The 21,809-nt window shown below is 44.0% G+C and overlaps 1 protein-coding gene across 1 annotated transcript in view; it reads right to left on the reverse strand.

The window, feature by feature from the left end:
• The window catches only part of col9a3 (collagen, type IX, alpha 3), a 169,618-nt gene that overhangs the window by 65,944 nt on the left and 81,865 nt on the right, over positions 1-21,809 (reverse strand). The window contains exons 12-19 of the mRNA XM_043710900.1: positions 20,836-20,889; positions 20,681-20,734; positions 16,711-16,764; positions 15,880-15,933; positions 7,873-7,926; positions 4,595-4,648; positions 2,585-2,638; positions 2,373-2,426 (exon numbers count right to left, since the gene is read on the reverse strand). Of these exons, the coding sequence (XP_043566835.1) occupies positions 2,373-2,426; positions 2,585-2,638; positions 4,595-4,648; positions 7,873-7,926; positions 15,880-15,933; positions 16,711-16,764; positions 20,681-20,734; positions 20,836-20,889 (432 nt within the window). The remainder of the gene's footprint in view (positions 1-2,372; positions 2,427-2,584; positions 2,639-4,594; positions 4,649-7,872; positions 7,927-15,879; positions 15,934-16,710; positions 16,765-20,680; positions 20,735-20,835; positions 20,890-21,809) is intronic.

Genomic DNA, 21,809 nt, shown 5'->3' on the forward strand with positions numbered 1-21,809 from the left:
CCCTCATCCACGTGCTTGGTCACCTCCTCGAAGAATTCAATAAGACTTGTAAGGCAAGACCTACCCTTCACAAATCCGTGCTGGCTGTCCCTAATCAAGCAGTGTCTTTCCAGATACTCATAAATCCTATCCCTCAGTACCCTTTCCATTACTTTGCCTACCACAGAAGTAAGACTAACAGGCCTGTAATTCCCGGGGTTATCCCTATTCCCTTTTTTGAACAGGGGCACAACATTCGCTACACTCCCGTCCCCTGGTACCACCCCCTTTGCCAGTGAAGACGAGAAGATCATTGCCAACGGTACTGCAATTTCCTCTCTTGCTTCCCACATAATCCTAGGATATATCCCGTCAGGCCCGGGGGACTTGTCTGTCCTCAAGTTGTTCAAAATGTCCAACACATCTTCCTTCCTAACAGGTATCTCTTCTAGCTTACCAGTCCATTTCACACTCTCCTCTTCTCCAATACGGTCCCTCTCGTTCGTAAATACTGAAGAGACGTACTTGTTCAAGACCTCTCCTATCTCTTCCGACTCAATACACAGTCTCCCACTACTGTCCTTGATCGGACCTACCCTCGTTCTCGTCATTCTCATGTTTCTCACATACACATACGCATAAAATGGGTTATCCTTGATCCTATCCGCCAAAGATTTTTCATGCCCTCTCTTAGCTCTCCTAATCGCTTTCTTCAGCTCCCTTCTGGCAATCCTGTATCCCTCCAATGTTCTGTCTGAACCTTGTTTCCTCAACCTTATGTAAGCCCCCTTCTTCCTCTTTACAAGACATTCAACCTCCCTCGTCAACCAAGGTCCCCTCACATGACCATCTCTTTCCTGCCTGACAGGTACATACATATCAAGGACCCGTCGTATCTGTACCTTGAAAAAGTTCCACATTTCCACGACATCCTTCCCTGACAGCCTGTGCTCCCAACTTATGCTCCTCAGATCCTGTCTTACAGCATTGTATTTACCCTTCCCCCAATTGTAAAACCTACCCTGTTGCACGCACCTATCTCTCTCCATAACCAAGGTGAAAGTCACAGAATTGTGGTCACCATCACCAAAATGTTCACCCACTAACAAGCCCATCACTTGTCCAGGTTCGTTACCAAGTACCAAATCCAATATGGCCTCCCCTCTGGTCAGGCAATCTCCTGGGTGGTGTCAAGCTTCTTGAGTGTTGTTGGAGCTGCCCCCATCCAGGGAAGTGGGGACTATTCCATCACACTCCTGACTTGTGCCTTGTAGATAGGCTTTGGGAGTCAGTTAGGCCCAATGGCTTGTTTAAGAGTTTTATGATTCTACCCAATTTGGAGTTGGACTGTGAAGGAGGATATTGCCCCCTCTCTCCCTTTGATTAGCTGTGGACTGAGTATTGAGCAAAATTGATTCAACTCAAAAACACACCACGCCAATTAAATGTTAGAGTTACTCAATTTGAACAAATTCAAATGATTAACCATCCAGTCATAAATCAGATACCCCACATCAATAAAGTACAATGGGATCTTCAAACAACCATCTGGAATCCAGCTAAATAATTAAAGGGGTGTGCCCAGTATAATACAGACTGTGCCTCTACCTCTATCCAATAACCAATCACCTCTCTGCAGAGACAGAGAGGGATCTTTGGCGATGATTTGGATTCCTGATTCGGGGTTCTCCTGCAGGCCTGTATGACCAGATTGGGGAGGAAGAACGAGGCTTAGTTTCCTCTCTGCATCACTGCTTGTGCTGAGAATTGTGTGTCTTCAAACAGTTTGTGCTCTGCTGGGATTTTCTCCAATGTACAGCTCATAGCAAAGGGATGGTCAGTAAATTATCCACTGAACTATGCCAGCAAGGAGTCAGATCGTAAGGGAAAAGGCAGGAGGGAGATATTTACACAGGGAGAATGTTTTAGAGGGTGATGCACTGTGGGACGTAGTTTTAAACCTCTTCAAACCCACTCTCAGTTAACATCCTTTCCTCTGTTACCATGGCTGTGAATTGCATTTCCACCTCAAATCTCTGCAATGAATATCATCGACTGTAGTGATTCACCAAGACTCCTACAATAGTACCTTCCAAACTCATGACCTTTAGAAGGATAAGGGCAGCAGATACAGGGGAACATCACCCCCTGCAAATTCCCCTCCAAGCCACTCACCAGCCTGACTTTTAAATATATCGCCGTTCCTTCAGTGTCTCTGGATCCGAATCATGGAATTCCCTCGCTAAGGGACATCATGGGGGTGCCTACAGCAGTTTGAGGGATGTCACTGAGCAGTGAATGCTGGCCTTGCCCGCGATACTAACATTTCTTGAACCAATTTTTTAAAAAAAATGCACATCAGCAGTGACCCTGTTGAGGAGCAGGATACTCACTGGCTGTCCCACTGGACCTTTCTCTCCAGGAGCCCCGTTCCGTCCAGGCTCGCCCTGTAATACAAGAAAACTATTTCACCAAGGCAAAGAGACACAGCTCAGTGAACCAACACTCCTTGTTTCTTGTTGTCATTTTGAATTACTTGGTTGTCTTTAATCCACCTTTAACAACGAGAATATTAATTTTTGAAGGCCAAAAATTGTCCAGTCACCTTTTCACCATTGATTCCTGGATTTCCGTCTCGTCCATCCCGACCTGGAATTCCCTGAAATATTACAACAATTTGTTAATACTTTCAGGATCAACTCAACTCACGATCAGATCTGCTTTTAAGTGACTGAATAGTTTAGGGGTGAATGTCATGCACAGCATTATCATCAGTCACTTTGGAAGGGGGTTTTCAACAGGAGACTATATTAAAACATTCAGCCCATTAACTGTACTTGTGTTTCGATTTAGTACACCGAAAAGTGCAATGAGATTTCATAGCAGAGGGGAGCTGGGCTTTGTATGCCAATTACTAGAGGTACTGCACCAATGCATATTCTCTTCATGGGCCACACCATTTTTTTTATCAGAGCATGAAAACGAACCATTATATGGTGCAGCCTGTCCATGGCAAGCACACATCCCATTCTGACTTAATCCCATTTGCCAGCATTTGGCCCTTTTCCTTCTGAACCCTTCCTATTCATATACCCATCCAGATGCCTTTTAAATGTTATCATTGTTATCCACCTCCATCACTTCCTCTGGCAGTTTGTTCCATACATACACCATCCCTCTGTGTGAAAAGGTTGATCCTTAGGTCCCTTTTAAATCTTTCCCTCTCACCTTAAACCTATGTCCTCTAGTTTAGGACTCCCCTACCCTGGGGACAAGACCTTGTCTATTCACCCTATCCATGCCCCTCACAATTTTATAACCTTCCATAACGTCACTCCTCAATCTCCGATGCTCCAGGGAAAACAGTCCCAATCTATCCCTAGAACTCAAACCCTCTAGTCCCAGTAACATCCTTGTAAATCTTTTCCAAACCCTCTCCAGTTTAATAATATCCTTCCTATAGAAACACGACCAGTATATAACGCAGTATTCTAAAAGTGGCCTAACCAATGTCCTGTACAGCCGCAACATGACCTCTCAACTCCTGTACTCGATACTCTGACCAATAAAGGCAAGCATACCAAACGTTTTCTTCACTATCCTGTCTACCTGCAGCTCCACTTTCAAGGAATTATCCACCTGCATTCCACAGTCTCTTTATTCAGCAACACTCTCCAGGACCTTACCATTAAGTGGATAACTCCTGCCCTGATTTGCCATTCCAAAATGCAGCACCTCACATTGATCTAAATTAAACTCTATCTGCCATTCCTCATCCGATTGTTCCATTGTGGCACCCTGAAAAAAACCTTCTTTGCTGTCCACTACACCACCAATTTTGGTGCCATCTGCAAACTCATTTACTACTCCTCCTATAGTCACATCCAAACCATTTATATATGATGAAAAACAGTGAACCCAGCACCAATCCTTGTGGCACACCACTGGTCACAAGCCTCCAGTCTGAAAAACAATCCTCCATCACCACCTTCTGTTTCCTATTTTGGAGCCAATTTTGTATCTAATCGGTAAGGTCTCCCTGGATTCCATGTGATCTAACCTTATTGACCAGTGTACCGTATGGACCTTGTTGAACGCCTTGCTGAAGTCCATATAGACAACATCCACTGCTCTGCCTTCATTAATCTTCTTTTTCACTCTTCAAAAAACTCTATCAATCCTTTCTGTTAGCAGAAGTTTTCTAATATTTTGCACTATTAGCATTTTCACAAAATATTTTCATCACCAGTGAGAGGGATAGGGTCTGAGGAGAGGATTTTCATACAAACATCTCCCAGCAGAAAGAGTGACTCACTTTCTGTAGAGGGTGATGTGGAGGGTGCTATGGAATTCAGGCTCAGGCTCAATCACAGGTGTCCTTGCGTCCCCCCACCCAGCCCAGAGCCCTACGTACCCGGTCTCCAGCCTTTCCTAGTCACCCTTACACCCTCCCGCATGTCCCAATTATACATGGGCTCAAAATCTATCCCTGCAAATTCAGAATGGAACATCAGATTGCTTTTAATATCCTTGAAGAATGGGATCTTTCAGTACAAGAGAAACAAAATCAATCAGTGTTAAACGTCCAGGAGATGTATTGCGATGAGATACTTACCAGTTCACCCTTGTGTCCTGCGACTCCAGGCAGACCTCTGGGACCAATCTTGCCCTGGAAGGAGAGCAGAGAGTTCATATTCAACCCTTTAGCAATATCTGGGTCAGGATTACAATACGAGCGTGATTAATAAACAAACAGTAAAGAGGTCAGATCTGTAGGAACACGATGACAGCAGGATCCCATGCTGCAGTTACACAGTCTTGTGAGTGGGTAGCGTTTGACAGTCTGGGTTTGACGCCAAGGCTCAATGGAAGGAGCTGAACAGGTTGATTATGAAGCTGCCATTGCTTCCAATACAGCAGGCAGTGCAAGGAGGAGAATCTGCTGGTCAGCCAGAGCGGTGTAATTGTTAGTACTGTGCTATTATCGTTAGACTATTAAATGAGAGACCCAGGTAATGTTCTGGCAACCTGAGTTCAAGTCCCACCATGGTAGGTGGTGAAGTTGAATCTAATATAAATCTGGAATTAAGAGTTTAATGATGACCCTGAGTCCATTGTTGATTGCTACCTGGTTCCCTCATGCCCTTTAGGGAAGGAAACTGCCATCCTTACCCGGTCTAGCCTACATATGACCCCAGATCCACAGCAATGTGGCTAATTCCTTACTGGCCCTCTGGGTAATTAGGGATGGGTAGTAGATATTGCCCTGGCCTGTGACTCCCACATCCCACCAGCAAACATTAAAATAAAGTTGCAGCATTGCAGCCTGTCCAAGTTAACAGACTCTGCATGTTTGTTCTTCCCATGAGCAAACACCAGCTCATTTCCATGGCCCAGCACACGCACACGCATTGCTACATTTATATTGTAGAATGATGCCAGAATCCTTGATTCAAGCTGCACATGCGTGCACCACTCAGGAACACCTCCCCTCCCTCGCTCTCCGAGCTCTCCTGCTTTCTCGGGAACATCATTAGTCGATGCCCAATTCCTGCTCTAACCCTTCATTTGTTGGTGTTTTTAAGCTCCTCAATATTAATGAGGAATAATTATGTCATTGAATGTCATAGTACAGGAGCTGACTGTTCATCGCACTTGTGCTAGCTCCCTGAAAGGAGTTATCCATTTCCTTCCACTCCCACCTACTCATTCCCCCACTTTTCCAGGCAGATTTTCCCAAGATGTGAAACGTTTGAGGCCATTTATGGGTGGCCCAGGATGTTGTTTGATCAGCCTCGGCTCTCTCCAACAATGAGTCTCTGTGTGATTTGAACAACAATGACAGAACTGTAGCCTTGATTAGACAGCAACAGCTCATTCTAGAACACACAGCTGTCCAAGTTACTCACTTCCCAAAACTAATACCACTCAACAAGGGCAAAGATCGGACTATTTTTCTTCACATCCTCCACCCTATACCCTGTAATTATATCTCACCTGTAACATTCTCGTCCTTCTTTCAGGTTGTTCTCTGCACCTGGAGTTGTGTGTATGTCAGCCATAGGCAGCTGCCTGCTATGTTCTCACAGAGTCCGAGAGTTTGTGGCTTTAGAACCGACTCCAAAGCACAAAGCTCAAGGTTAACAGTGCAGTTCTCACCGAGGGAGTGCTGCACTGTTGCTGGTACTGTCCTTCAGTCGAGATGTTGAACTGATGTTCAACCTGCTCCACTCAGGGTGGGGGGAGGGGGATGTAAACAATCCCAAGCCACCATTTTAAAGAATAACAGTGAAACTAGCCTGGGGCACAGATTATCCTTAATTGTCAGTTGTCTTCTGATTTGAAATCTACTCTGGACCATGAGTTTCTGCTGTGGGTCTTCAACCAACTGAATGGGCTCATTCCTAACCCACTGTTTTTTTTCATAGGTTTCTGGGCAGCAGTGACACTTGATTCCCATTGATCATCCTTGAGATGAATGGTTTGCTAGACCATCCCAGAGGGCATTTAGGAGTCAACCCCATCGCTGTGGGTCTGGAGTCACATGGAGGCCAGACCAGGTAAGGACAGCAGTTTCCCTCCCGAAAGGACATTAGTGAATCAGATGGGTTTTTGCAAAAGTCAATGGTAGTGAGATTAACAAAACTGCCTTTTAGTATCCATGACTTAGTAACTGAAATCAAACATCACCAACTCCCATGATGGTAACAATGTCACCAGGTCATTGTCCTCTGGCTTACTAGTGCAGTGACATGACCATTACACCCCCATCGCCCCTGGTTTAAAAGCAGAATATCTGATTATTATTACAACGCTGCTTGTGCAGCTTTCTAAAACACTGACTTTCCAACATCGCAATAGTGATTACACCTTCAAATGGTAACATTTCATAAACCTCCATAAAACTGAGATTACCCAAATCTCAAATGCCTGTGTATTACATCACAGTAGGTCCTGATCAGGTGCTGAAAATGTGTTGCTGGAAAAGTGCAGCAGGTCAGGCAGCATCCATGGAGCAGGAGAATCGACGTTTCGGGCATGAGCCCTTCTTCAGGAATCACTGAAATCCTTGTAGAGGGAGGAAGAGAGCATCTTCAAGGAAGACATCCTTGTAAGAGGATTTGCAGTAGGTTAAAATCTTCTAGGAGAAAGTGAGGACTGCAGATGCTGGAGATCACAGCTGAAAATGTGTTGCTGGAAAAGTGCAGCAGTTCAGGCAGCATCCAAGGAGCAGGAGAATCGACGTTTCGGGCATGAGCCCTTCTTCAGGAATGAGCCCTGATCAGATGACCTACATTAGCTAAATCTTCATTTTAAAATTCTCATCTAATTTGCTCCATGGCCTGACCCGTCCCTATCTCTGTAATCTCTTTCAGTCCTACAACCCTTTGAAATACTTACACTCTTCTTATTCTGGGCCCTTGTGTTTTCCCAATTGCAGTCATAGGATGGCTCAGTGGTTAGCCCTACTGCCTCACAGTGCCAGAGGCCTGGGTTCAATTCCCACCTCAGGCGACTAACTGTGTGGAGTTTGCACATTCTCCCTGTGTCTGCGTGGGTTTCCTCCCACAGTCCAAAAGAAAATGTGCAAGTTAGGTGAATTAGCTATGCTAAATTGCCCGTAGCCTTACGTGAAGGGGTAAATGTAAGGGGGTGGGTTGTGGGTTGGTGTGGACTTGTTGGGCCAAAAGGGCCTGTTTCCGCACTGTGAGTAAGTAATCTAATCTACACATGTCTATAGATCGCTGCCTAGAATTCCACACCATTCTTTGATATTAATGATACCCTTTTTGTTTTATTAAGAAACAGACTGAGATATTGATTTCAAAGAAATGCAAAACACTTAGAAAAATCACCACAACAATAATAATCATTATTTTGGTTTTCACCTACCGGATCTCCCTTTGTTCCTTGGAATCCAATGTGTCCTTTGGGACCTTTATCTCCCTGTAAACAACACCAAACATTTCATTAACAAAACCGAAGACAGGACTCCAACTGCAACACACACACACACACACACACATACACACATACACACACTCTCTCACACACACAGACACACACGCACATGCATGCACACATGCACACACACACAAGTGCCACACAGACACATATGCACACGCACACACACACACACACAAACATGCACATAGACACACACTCATACTGACACACACGCACACAACAGACACACACACATACACATGCACACAAACATGCATATACACAGACATACACACACACAGGCACGCACGCACACACAGACACACACATGTACACACAGACACACATACACGTACACAGAACAGACACTACACATACAGGCATGCGCACACAGACACAGACACACACATGCACAGACACGCGCGCGCGCACACACAAACTTCACACAGACATGCATATACCTCTGTGGACTTTGTTCCTGATATTGCAACCTGGAAGTTCCTGTTATAAAGCGTTTACATATTTTGGGGATAAAATTACCTCTTTTATTGCAGATATTTAAGAAACGTACAGAGCAGGCTACAATTCTGAAGAAGAACCATACCAGAACCAACATGCTAACCTCTGCTTCTCTCTCCACTGATGCTACCAGACCTGCCGAGTTTCTCCAGAAATTTCGGTTTTTATTTCAGAAATGTTCAGCAAATGAAATACTTCTGCACACAGAGGGTGGCCAATATTCTATTCTATAATTAAATATTCAAATAAAATACTTCTCCATCTAAAATTGAAACTGAAAATGCTTTGATTAGACAGCTGATACCTTGCAGAGGAAAGGAGAAGCTGCTATTGAGAATAAATATCTTTAACTCATTCATCGGATGTGGATACTGCCGTTAGATTCATTTATTGACAATATGTAACTGCCCCTGAGCAGGTACTATCGAGCTGCTTTCCGTCTGATTCACTCACGGGAGATAGAACACAGAACAACAAAGAACATTTACAGCCCAGGAACAGGCCCTTCGGCCCTCCAAGCCTGAGCTGATCCAAATCCACTCTCTAAACCTGTCGCCCAATTCCGAAACATCTGTATCCCTCTGCTCCCCACCTACTCAAGCATCTGTCCAGACGCATCTTAAATGAATCTGCCGCGCCTGCCTCGACCACCTCTGCTGGCAATGCGTTCCAGACACCCACCACCCTCCATGTAAAGTACTTGCCACGTGTATCCCCCTTAAACTTTTCACCTCTCACCTTGAAAGCGTGACCTCTCGTTATTGAATCCCTCACTCTAGGAAAAAGCTTATCTATATCCATCCTGTCTATACCCTTCATGATTTTATAGACCTCAAATGGGTCCCCCCTCAATCTCCTTTTTTCTAATGAAAACAATCCTAACCTACTCAACCTCTCTTCATACCTGGCACCTTCAATACCAGGCAACATCCTCGTAAACCTTCTCTGCACCCTCTCCAAAGCATTGCACGATTTCTCCTGTCATCCACGGTTCACAAATCTTGCCTTTCTATCCCTTGTTTTCAAAGGGACATGCCTATCCTGCTCTATCTTCAACCTATTTTTGAAGGCTTCCCAATTATCAAATGTGGACTTCCCTTCAAATAGCTGTTTCCAACCCACATTTCCCAAGATAGGCATTGTTGGCTGGGCTAGTATTTCCTTTCTCATCCTGGTTCCTCTTCAGACAGTGGGTGTGAGCTGCCTTCTTGAACTGCTGCAGTCCATGTGCTTTAGATAGATCCACAATACTATTAGGGAGGGAATTCCGGGGTTTTGACCCAGTGACACTGAAGGAATGGAGCTACGTTTCTCAATCAGGATGGTGGGTGGCTTGGAGGGGAACTTGCAGGGGGGTGGTGATCCCATGTATCTGCTGCCCTTGAACTGTATCATCATTTCCCCTTGGGAGTGAAACCAAACAGGTCAGCTAACATCCATATAAAATCAGTGATTAAAAAGGAGCAGAATTGATAGAGTTCTCCTTTTCTAGAGGTGGGATTCATGGATTCCAGTTAAGCACTAAGTTAGGTGGCAATTGGTAATTTTGGGGTCAAATTAAATTGCAGGCCTTGGTAATGGCCTATTTCATGGCCAGACTAAAGATATCATTTGTCGCCAATGTTGAACCAGTTAGGTAAGACCTACATTCTTTGAATGATCTCCCTTAGACAATGCATCCATGCCAAGGAAACCAAATATCATAAGGGCACATTCAGTTGAACTGAAAACAACAAATACTGGAGATCACAGAGGGTCAGACAGCACCCATGAGGATAGACCAAGCTAATGTTTCGAATCTAGATGACTCAGACCTGCAGCTCTGATGAAGAGCCATCTAGACCTGAAACGTTACCTTGTTCTCTCTCCATGGATGCTATCTGACCTGCTGTGATCTCTGGCATTTGTTGTTTTCAGTACAGATTCCAGGATCAGCAGTAATTTACTCCTCCATGGGGCACATTAAGTTCCTTGTTGTGAGTTGCTCCCTGTGTACAGGAGCTGATCTGGAGGGTGTATGTAGCAGGGCATTTAACGAAAGCTATGGGGCTCCGAAATACCATTCGGTCCCAATGAAGTTTCTCAGAAAAACCAAGCAAGTCACTGAAAACCTCTACCCTCTTGTCATTTACCTTCCCCTGCCCTTCACCCTGTCACAGATCACCCCTTTGTTCTTCCTCCCTGTCCACTTCCACTTTTGTCAAAGCCTATTTGATTTTTATCTTGCCTCAGTTCTGGTAAAGGGTCATTGACCTGAAACATTAACACTGTCTCTCTGTGCGGGTGCTGTCTGAACAGCTGATTGCTTTGGCATGTTCTGTTTTGATTATTAGGCCGCGACCCTCAAGTTTACTCCCCTGGTTAGAAAGACCATGACTGAGCTGATGTGGCTTCAATTCTACTTTCCTGCCTGTCCCCTCTAACCCTTGACTCCCTTGTCAATTAAAAATCTGTCTCCCCTGGCCTTGCATATATTCGGTGACCTGGTGTCCACAGTTCTCTGCGGGACAGAATTCCAAACACTGATAAATCTCTAAGGGAAGAAATACCTCTTAACTCTCTCTGAAATGGGGACCGTTGATTTTTAAACATTGCTCCTTAGCTCTGCACACATCCACGGGAGGACACTTCCTCTCAGAATGCACCCTCTGATATCCTTGAGGCATCAGGGAACGGAACATAAACGTTGGAACATTTTCCTGTAGTTTTACAAGGCATTGGCAAGATCACATCTGGAGTACTGTGTGCAGTGATGGCCTCCTTATTTGAAAAAAAGATGCAATTATCTTAAAGGCAGTCCTTTGTAAAGTATGAAAAATAAAATGCTTTCACTCAGCAAGTAGTTCAGGTATAGGATGTACTGCCTGAAAATACGGTGGAGGCAGGTTCAATTGAGGCATTTAAGAGGGTATTGGATGATTATTTGGGTAGAAATAATTTGCAAAGTTATGGGGAAGAAGCAGGAGATTGGAACTTTGGAATGAAGCTTGTTTGAAGTGCTGGTGCTGACACAATGGGCCGAATGGCCTCTTTCTACACCATAATAATTGTATGAATCATTCCTGGCATAACAGACTAGCCTACAAAGAGATCAGGCCTACATTCACTGCTTAGGATGGTGACTGTGAGGATGTTTCCTCTTGAGAGTGAGACTAGAAATAAGTATTTAAAAATAAAAGGTCTCCCTTTTGGAGGGAATGAGGGTGAGTTCTATACTCCAAGGGTTGTTGGCTATCTACATCAGAAAGCAGTGGAGGCTAGATTCTTGCATTGGCCAAAGCTGAGTTGGACAGATCTGTGAAAAACCAGGGAGTAACCGGCTGTGGGGGAGGACACGAAGGTGGGTTTCAGACTACAACTCAATCAGCCATGACCTCATCAAATGGTAGAACAGGCTCAGGGGCTGAATGGCCTCCTCATGCAGTTTGTACATGCAATATGATCTCACCTCATTCTTCTAAACAGCAATGAATGTCAGCTCCATCTCCTCACCATGTCCCCTGACAACAATTGCCGTCATTCTGAGCATCAGCCAAGTGAGCATTCTCCGAACATCTAACCATGTATATCCTTCCGTAAGCAATGAGACAAATCTGTACACGATACTCCAGACATGCCCTCACCAATGTTATAGTGCTATTATAGAGTCATACCGTTTGCTCCAACCAGTCCACGCTGAACATAATCCCAAACTAAACCAGCCCTACCCCCCTGCTCCTGGTCCATATCCCTCCAAACCTTTCCTGTCCATGTACTTATCCAAATGTCTTTTAAACATTGTAATTGTACCCACATCCACCACTTTCTCAGGAAGTTCATTCCACACACGAACCATCCTGTGTGTAAAAGATTTGCCCCTCATATCCTTTTTAAATCTCTCTCTTCTCATCTTAAAATCTGCAACTCTAGGGAAAAGACAACTACCATTAACACTCTCCATACCCATCATTATTTTATAAACCTCTATAAGGTACCCATCAACCTCCTACACTCCTGTGAAAAATGTCTCAGCCTTTCTTTGTAACTCACACCTATTGAAGGAAGAGTTCCTCATGTTCATACTTTATCCCCTTGTCATAAAGTTCGACTCTCCACCTACCTTCTTAATCACTTGCTGCACCTGAATGCTAGATAATTGATGAACAAGGATTCACAGTTCCCTCTGCATTGTAGCGTACTGCAGTCTCTATCCACTTATGTAATATTCTATTTGTCTATTCTTCCTAATAAGTCAAGAATCTTAGATCATTTCACTGTATTTGGCAATTTGTTTTGCCCAGTCACTTTACTAATTTATTTCCCTCCTTGCACTCTCTTCATATCTCCTATATATCATACTCTCCTACGTATTTTTGTAAGATCAGCGACATTGGTTACCAACCAGTTGGCCCCTCCTTCCAAGTAATTACCATAGTTTATAAATAGCTGAGGCCCCAACACTGGTCCCTGTTGCACTTCATCAGTTACCTGTAAATGGCTCACTTCTCCCATCAGTCAATTTCCTGTTGGTTAGCCAATCCTATATCCAGACTAATATATCACCCCTAACACTGTGAGCTCCTATCTTGAGCAATAACCTTTTATGTGGCACCTCATAAAAACTTTGTAAATACAAAGACACAAAAACTATTGGTTCTTCTTTATCGACTTCCCCCCCCCCCCCCCCTTGAAGGAATTGTAATAAATTAGTCAAACATCATATCCCTTTCACAAAACCATGTTGACTCTGCCTGATAGTGTTATTAATTTCTAAATGTCCTGCTACAACTACCTTTGTAATGGATTCCAGCATTTTCCAGCAACAGCTGTTGAGCTAACTGGCCTACTCCCTCCTGTTTTCTGTCTTCGTCCTGTCTTAAATGGTGGTTAGGGTTAAGGTTAAGATTATATTTGCATTAATGCTTTATTTGCACTTTTTGACTCAGAAAGAAGAAATCAGAAGTTCAGAAAAGAACAAATTACAGTCAGATACATTAGGGACATTTAAGTGACTATTGGATAGGCACATGGATGATAGTAAAATGAAGAGTATGTGGGTTAGTTTGAGCTTAGAGTAGGATGAAAGGTTGGCACAACATCGAGGGCCGAAGGGCCTGTACAGTTCTATGTTCTATGTTCTACATAACAACTGAATCTTCTGGAAATCCAGTATCAACACCAGCATTTCTTCAGATGCAGGAGTGAAGCCTAAGGACACTTGTCTATCTTTCGTCCCATTAGTTTTCCCAGTAATTTTTCTCCAGTGATCCTGATGGTTGTAAATTCCTCCTTCATTTTTGGTACTTGATTTTCTATTATCTTTGGGTTGCTGCACTAAGGCAGTTCCAATGCAATCACAACACTAACATCTACCTGACGATGTGGAAAATTGCCCAGGGACTCTGTACACAAACAGGACAAGTCCAACCTGGCTGATTTCTGCCCCATCAGTCTACCCTCGATCATCAGTAAGGTGATGGAAGTGTCATCAACAGTGCTATCAAGCAGCACCTGCTCAGTGACTCAGTTTCGGCTCCACCAGGGCCACTCAGCTCCTGACCTCATTACAGCCTTGGCTCAAACATGGACAAAGGAGCTGAATTCCAGAGGGGAGGAGAGAGGGACATCAAGGCTACATTCGACCAAGTGTGGCATCATAGTCATCCTCAGCTTTCCTTCAATTTGAGGATGCTGTCTACTCAGGTTTCAGCCTTAGGTCTTCATTCAATTGAACAGCCTGATTCTAACCCGGAATGTTCCTATGGTTGGATGGGATAGGACCTCCCATGAGGTACAGAGCTCCAAAATGTAGGAATTGCTACCTGTTCCTTCCTTCAGTACCTCTTCTCTGCCTCATCATTAATGTTGAAAGGATTATTCAGCTTGATGGACAGGTTGTTGCTAGGATAACTCAGTGATTAATGTCAGTGCTCCGGCACTTCAATGAAAATTACAAAGTGCCTTTGCATCTTTTTCTTTGGCATCTTCTTACCCTGAAACATCGGCCATTCGAGAGTTAAGGAAACAGGATCTACTGAAGAATTATGTCTCTCTGGATCCAGTCTCAGGCCTAAATCTATGTTGTGGCATCAAGGAGCTCGAGCAAAACTGGAATCAATGGGTAAACTCTACACTGATTGGAGCCATACCTGACACATAGGAAGATGGTTGTGGTTGTTGGAGGTCAGTCATCTCAGCTCCAGGACATCTCTCAGGAGTTCTCCAGGGGAGTGTCTTGGGCCCAACCATTTTCAGCTGCTTCAGCAATGACCTTCCCTTCATCATAAGGTCAGAAGTGGGGATGTTTGCTTATGATTACATAATGTTGAGCATCATTTGTGATTCCTCAGATACTGAAGGAGTCCAAATGTAGCACGTTCTGGACAATATCCAGGTTTGAGGTGATGAGTGGCAAGTCATACTTGCATCATACAAATGTCAGAAAATGACCATCTTCAGCAAGAAAGAATCTAGCATCTTCCTTTGATGTTCAATGGCATTACCATTACTAAATCCCCCACTGTCGATATCCTGCAGTTACCACTGACTACACACTGAGTTGGATTAACATATAAATACAATGGCTACGAGAGCAGGTCAGAGACTGGGAGGTCTGTGGTGAGTAAATTGGTCTGACTAACCAAAGCCTGTCCACAAGACACAAGTCAGGAGTGCAATGGAACACTTGTCTGGGAGAGTTCATCTCCAATAACACTCAAGGAGCTTGACATAATCGAGGAAAAAGCAGGTCAGTTGATTAGTACTATAGAAATTCACCAACGTTTCTATGACAGCACCCTTCAAACCCACAACCACTACCATCTAGAATGACAAGGGCAGCAGATGCATGGGAACACCACCCCATCCAAGTTCTCCTCAAAGCCACTCATCATCCTGACTTGGAAATATATCGCTGTTCCTTCACTGTCATTGGGTCAAAATGCTGGAATTCCTTCTCAAAGTCATTGTGGGTCTACCTACAGCACATGGACTGCAGCAGTTCAAGAAGGCAGCTCACCCCCTACCTTCTCAAGAACCGCTAAAGCCCGCCTCTACCATCTCCGCTGGTAACGTGTCCCAGGCACCTACCACCCTTTGTATAAAGAACATTCCACGCATATCTCCCTTAAACGTTTCCCCTCTCACCTTGAACTTATGACCCTGAGTAATTAAGTCCCCTACTCTGAGAAATAGCTTCTTGCCTATACCCCTCATGATTTTGTAGACCTCAATCAGGTCCCTCCTCAACCTCCATCTTTCTAATGAAAATAATCCTAATCTACTCAACCTCTCTTCACACCAGGCAACATCCTGGTGAACCTCCTCTGCACCCTCTCCAAAGCATCCACATCCTTTTGGTAATGTGGCGAGCAGAACCATAAGCTAAAGGTAAGTCAGGAAATCCAGATCGTTGTTTGGAAAGAATCGGATTTATAGCAGTGATCTAATACTTACAACTTTGCCAGGAGGACCAGGAGGACCGACTGGTCCATGGAATCCTGTGGGACCCTGTAGAAAGACAGGACAATCAGTGACAAGAAAGGAAAGGACCATTTCTCAATGATGTGGAGTCTAACAGTGAGGAGAGAGCTGAGGCCATGGTACTGGCTGCTGATGTAGGTCTGTACTGAGTGACCACCACATCCATCATTTGGAAGGTCTTACTCTGGTTCCTGCTTACCCCCCCGTGACGTACATACAATCTGAGCTGCTTGCTGCACACCATCACCCTGACGTACATTCAGCCACCTTGGAGGACAAAGTATTTCCAAAACCCCCTCCTCCCATATAAACCTCTTGTCTCCATCTCCTCCTTTAAGGCACGCTCCTCTGTCTTATTTCAAGTGTCAATTCCACTTAAGTCATGTGAACACTTTGACTGACCAATGTTTCTGGGCAGCACCTTCGGACATTTTATTACAAAGTTGACGGTGGGTGGTCAGTTGGAGGTTTCTGAGGCAGTAATGGGAGCTATGAAGCTGTGAGTGAATTATAATTGCTGCATTTTGCCTCTAACAGAACCTTGCTGTCACAGCCCCCTCATTCCCCATCCCCCCCATTCCCCCACCCTCCCACCCACCAGTTCTCACAGGAGGGTCATGACAATTTTCAAGCCCCAAAATGGGATCCACATTGGGACAAAGTTTGGGAAGCACCGATTAACTAATTAAAGGCGCTTTATGAATGTAGATGCGTGCATGAATGGTGGAGTGCTGATCAAGTTGACAAATTTCTGACCATGAAGTGTCAGTCTAGGGAAATGTTCCAATCCAGTTTTTCACTTACCCTGTCACCGGTAGGCCCAGGCTTCCCAGGAAGGCCTCTCAATCCTCGAGGACCCTGTGGAGTGAAGAGAACAGATCCTGATATAAAACCCTCTTCCTCCCAATCCAGAAATGTTCACGCATTTTAGTAACGTCACAATACTGCGTCACACCCTGATCATTTTTAACAATTTGTGTCAATAATTTCTCTCTGGTAAGAATTTTATTTTCTCACATCTTGTCCTATTTTCAATTGTTCCAAACGGGTGATGGCAACTCAAGGGTAGAGTCCTATCTCTGAATTCAACCTGAAGGGGTTGTATTCCAGTGATTGGAGATCAGGCCCTGTTTCTGAGCCAAACCCACCTAGGGTCCAGCTGTCAAGACACAGTGACCACTGACTCAGGGGTCGTTTTTCTGACTGAACACAGAAAACACAGATAGAGGTTTCACTGAGGGCTTGAATGGCTTCCTGCTGCTCCTATTCCCAACAATTCCTCGGTCGATGTAAAATATCTTGTAGTCACTATTTCAAAACAAAGCAAAGAATTTCTCCCTGGTGTCCTGGTTAATATTTATATTTCAACTAAGATCACTGAAACAGATTATTGCTTTTATTGTCATGTTGCTGGCTGTGTGCAAATTGGCTGCTAATACAAAACTGATTGCACAAGAACTTAATTGGCTGTAAAGCTCTTTGGAGTGTTCTGAGTACATAAAAGGTGCTACAGAAATGCAAGTTCTTTCTTCCTTTTGAATAAGGAGAAACTGATTGCTTTTCGTGAGTCAGAACATGGTAAGGAAACACCAATAACAGCAGGAACAAGGAGATTGAACCAGATGAGGACAAAGCTCAAGTAAACAGACCAGCCCAGGAAATAATTCAACTGGCCTCAACTATAATTAACATTGTACATTTAGCCATAACCAATTCTATCCCTTTTCCCTTTAATAATCTATACAATGGTGATAAAGATTGATTATATATTTTTGTCATTTGGAAATTCAATTTTAAAGTAGACATAAATGCTTTTAAATCTGTGAAGATACATTTTTTTAATGAGATCAGAAAGTCATTTTTGAACAGTGAGTTCAAACAGCATTTCCAAGAAAGCATGTAGCTAAACCTGGGGAGTTAACTGATGAAATGTGTACAAAGATGAACCTTTATGTAGAAATAGAAAGTCAGGTCAAGGGTTATCAGTTTCAAAAGAGTTGAAGGGCTGAAACAAAAACAGAAATTGTTGGAGAAACTCAGCAGGTCTGGCAGCATCAGTGGGGAGAAGCAAGAGTTTAATGTCTCAAGTCCGGCAAATCAGCAGAACTGACAGCAACTCAGAAAAAATGACACTGATGCTGAAGATGGGTCTGGGGGAGAGAGGTGAACAGATAGGTGGAGATGGAGCCCAGAGAGAGAGAGAGGAATAGAGAGAGAAAGAGAGAGAGAGAGATGTGAAATGGATAGATAAATAGGGGGATTGTAATTTCTGTTTTTGTTTCAGATCTCCAGCAGCTGCAATTCATTGTTTTATTTCAGCAGAAGGTTTGTTCAGTATGCGGCTTTCAACAGGCTTTCTAACATGGAAAACAGTCTTAATAATGTTTTAGCAGCTTAAATAAGGAGGTGGACAAAGAAAAGTGAAGTAGCTGGTGTTTGTGTAACTCAGGATGATATGTATAGCATATATAAAAAAGTTGCCAAAGGAAATGCTTGTAACTAGCCAATTAAGCAAGAAATTAGAATTAAAATTGGAGGGATACATTACTGGGATTGAGCATCTGTAAAGGATGTTGCTGAGAAAAAAAATCAAATTTTTCTTTTTGCTCTTTATCTTAAGATCTTTCTAACTTTGTTTTAGTCAAAAATAGAAATTGCTGGAAAAGATCAGCAGGTTTGGCAGCATCTGTGACAGCATCTGTGTGGCCAATTATTTGAATGGTAAAAAATTGCAGCATGCTGCTGTGCAGGGGGACCTGGGTGTCCTTGTGCATGAATCACAGAAGGTTGGTTTGCAGGTGCAACAGGTAAGTTTGAAGGCAAATGGAATTTTGTCCTTCATTGCTAAAGGATTGAGTTTGAAAGCAGGGAGGTAATGTTACAGCTGTAGAGGGTACTGGTGAGGCCACACCTGGAGTACTCTGTACAAGTTTGTTCTCCTTATTTGAGAAAGGATGCATTGGACTGGAGCAGGTGCAGAGGAGGCTCACTGGGTTGATTCCAGAGTTGAGGGGGTTGGCTTATGAGGAGAGGCTGAGTAGATTGGGATTATATTCATTGGAATTCAGAAGAATGGGAGGGGGGATCTTATAGAAACATATAAACTTATGATGGGAATCAATAAGCTAGAAGTAGAGAGAATGTTTCCACGGGCAGGTAAAACTAGGACAAGAGGACATAGCCTCAAGATTAGAGGAAGCAGATATAGGACTGAATTGAGAAGAAACTCCTTCACCCAGAGAGTTTTAAATCAACAGAATTGCCTGCCCAGGGAAGTAGTTGAGGCTTCCTCAATAAATTCTTTTAAAGCTAAGATAGATAATTTTGAACAGTAAAGGAATTATGGGTTACGGTGAGAGTGCGGGTAAGTGGAGCTGAGGCCATGAAAAGATTAGCCCTAATCTTATTGAATGGTGAAGCAGGCTGGAAGGGCCAGGCGGCCTACTCCTGCTCCTCATTCTTATGTTGTTATGTTGACTCTGATTTCTCTCCACAGATGCTGCAGACCTGCTGAGCTCTTCCAGCAATTTGACTCTGATTTACAGCATCCACAGTTCTTTTGGTTTTAATTTTCTCGTTTTTTATATATTTGGCTTTTTTGCACAATAACCTTGTGTCCTTTAGTTTAAAGAACATTTGCAGCCTCGTGTGAATATGTTCAGTGAATGACTGTCATATTAACCAAACTACAAAAATAAACTCAAGTCAAGATCAAGTCAGGTTTCACCCTGTGGTCTGATTTGTCCAGGGATTATAACAACCCCCTGGATTGTTGATGGGATTTTTTTTTTCCATGCTTCCCAAGTACAACAAAGAGAGAAGACAATTCTTCACGTCCAAGACGTTGTTGTTAGATTTCCCATTATTCTGTTTATGTCAGCAGTTCATTGGTCTATACTGGCTTCTGGTCTGACGTCATTTAGATTTTAATATTTTATCCTGCTGCGACCATACTCTCCATTACTCTGAAACCCAATCCATTCCTACAGCCCTCTGTAATACTGACACTCCTCCAATTCTGACCTCATGCCCAACCATTAATTTTCTGCCAGTTACCACTGGTGTCCATGCCTGTTCATGTTCTATGCTCTGAAATTTGCTTCCCCATTTCACCCAAACAACACTGACATTCTGCCTCCTCCTTTCTTTTCTGCTTCAAATCACTTCTTCAAATCCATGCCTTTGTTCAGTCAGTTGGTCAGAGTCCTACTATCTCCATACAGAGCCCAATTTTGACTGATAATGCTCCAGTGAAAGTGCCCTGGGACATGTTTACTCCTTAATGGCTCTATATAAATGCAGGTTATTGTTACAGGCAGTGGCTCAGATTGAGGATACAGGTGAGGTCAGTGGAAATATCCTCCACTCCCCTGTGCACACGGACGGACTAACCACAATAAGGAACTGGCTATGGGCTGGTTTCTCCGGGCTCCTGAGGGGGGGTTAGGCTGCAGGGGAACAGGGCTCTGGGTCGGGTGGGGCAGTGGGGGTGGGAGTGAGCCTCTGAAAAGATGAAAGGAAGGCAATGCTGATGACATCATTTCCTCCACCTTCCAACCATTGGGCTTCAGGGCTTAAGGTAAAGGCCAGGAATTCTCAAACCCAACCTGTACCAATCAAACAGAGCAGCGGATGGAGGCCAGAGGGGAGATGGAAGTTTGCTTCATATTTCTGCCATTCCACAGATTTTCTGAGCTGTGGGGTTTCCCTCGGCTGTGAACGGTACAACAACCACCTCTCACCTGTATATTCCCCTTTCCCTGCCAGCTCCTACCTGTAATCCGATTGGTCCAGGGATACCTGACACGCCGGGAGGTCCAGAATCCCCCTGTAATTCCAAATAATCAATCGTTAGCATGTGCAACACCGCAAGGAGCAAACACTAAACATGAAAAATAGGGCATGCCAGTCAAAATGCCAGTAATTTACCTGGGCACCTCTTTTGCCTGGTTCTCCACGCTCTCCCTTGTGCCCTGTGTGTCCCTGGAAAAAATAGATACAAACAGTAGTCAGGGTTAGAGCACCATCAGCACCTGACGTACTCCTGCCAGTTTTCTTGTGGTCATTACCCCTGAGCCGTGTACCCAGGAATAGCCATTCTCACTGCCATGCCATTCCATAGCTGCCCAGCCCCTTACCACCCATCCAACCAGAAAGCAGGAACCATAGCTACAGCTTGGTTCTAAACACTCGCTGAGGCCACTCTTAAATTCCCAATGGCAGTGATTGGTGACTATCTCTGTTTCTTAGTTCCATGCTCCACCCCTTGTTATCCCTTTTCTTCCCAGAATTGTCAATTGGTTGAAATGAGGACACCCACTTAAACGGGAGTATATTCTTCCTCAGCACCTCAAACTACAATGATGTTTCAGCTCCTTATTCATCCCCATGTACAGAGTTTCCAATCCACAAGCAAGACTCTCTAACACTGCCCAGGTTTGCTCAAGTCTTCCCTGTGAGTGTTGCCCTTAAATCAAGTCTCTTTATGTCATTTATACTAACCCTGTCCCATAATACTGGGAAAGATGCTGGAGTCTATTATAAAGGATGAAATTACGACAGTAGTAACTGGATAGGTCAGAGTCAGCATGGATTTATGAAGGGGAAATCATGCTTGACTAATCTTCTGGAATTTTTTGAGGATGTAACTCTGAAGATGGACAAGGGAGATCCAGTAGGTGTGGTGTACCTGGACTTTCAGAAAGCTTTTGATAAAGTCCCACATAGGAGGTTAGTGAGCAAAATTAGGGTGCATGGTATTGGGGGCAAAGTACTAACTTCGTTTGAAAGTTGGTTGGCTGATAGGAAACAAAGAGTAGTGATAAATGGCTCCATTTCGGAATGGCAGGCAGTGACCAGTGGGGTACCGCAGGGATCAGTACTGGGACCGCAGCTTTTTACAA

Source organism: Chiloscyllium plagiosum, chromosome 20, assembly GCF_004010195.1.
Source record: "Chiloscyllium plagiosum isolate BGI_BamShark_2017 chromosome 20, ASM401019v2, whole genome shotgun sequence".
Lineage (NCBI taxonomy): Eukaryota > Metazoa > Chordata > Chondrichthyes > Orectolobiformes > Hemiscylliidae > Chiloscyllium > Chiloscyllium plagiosum.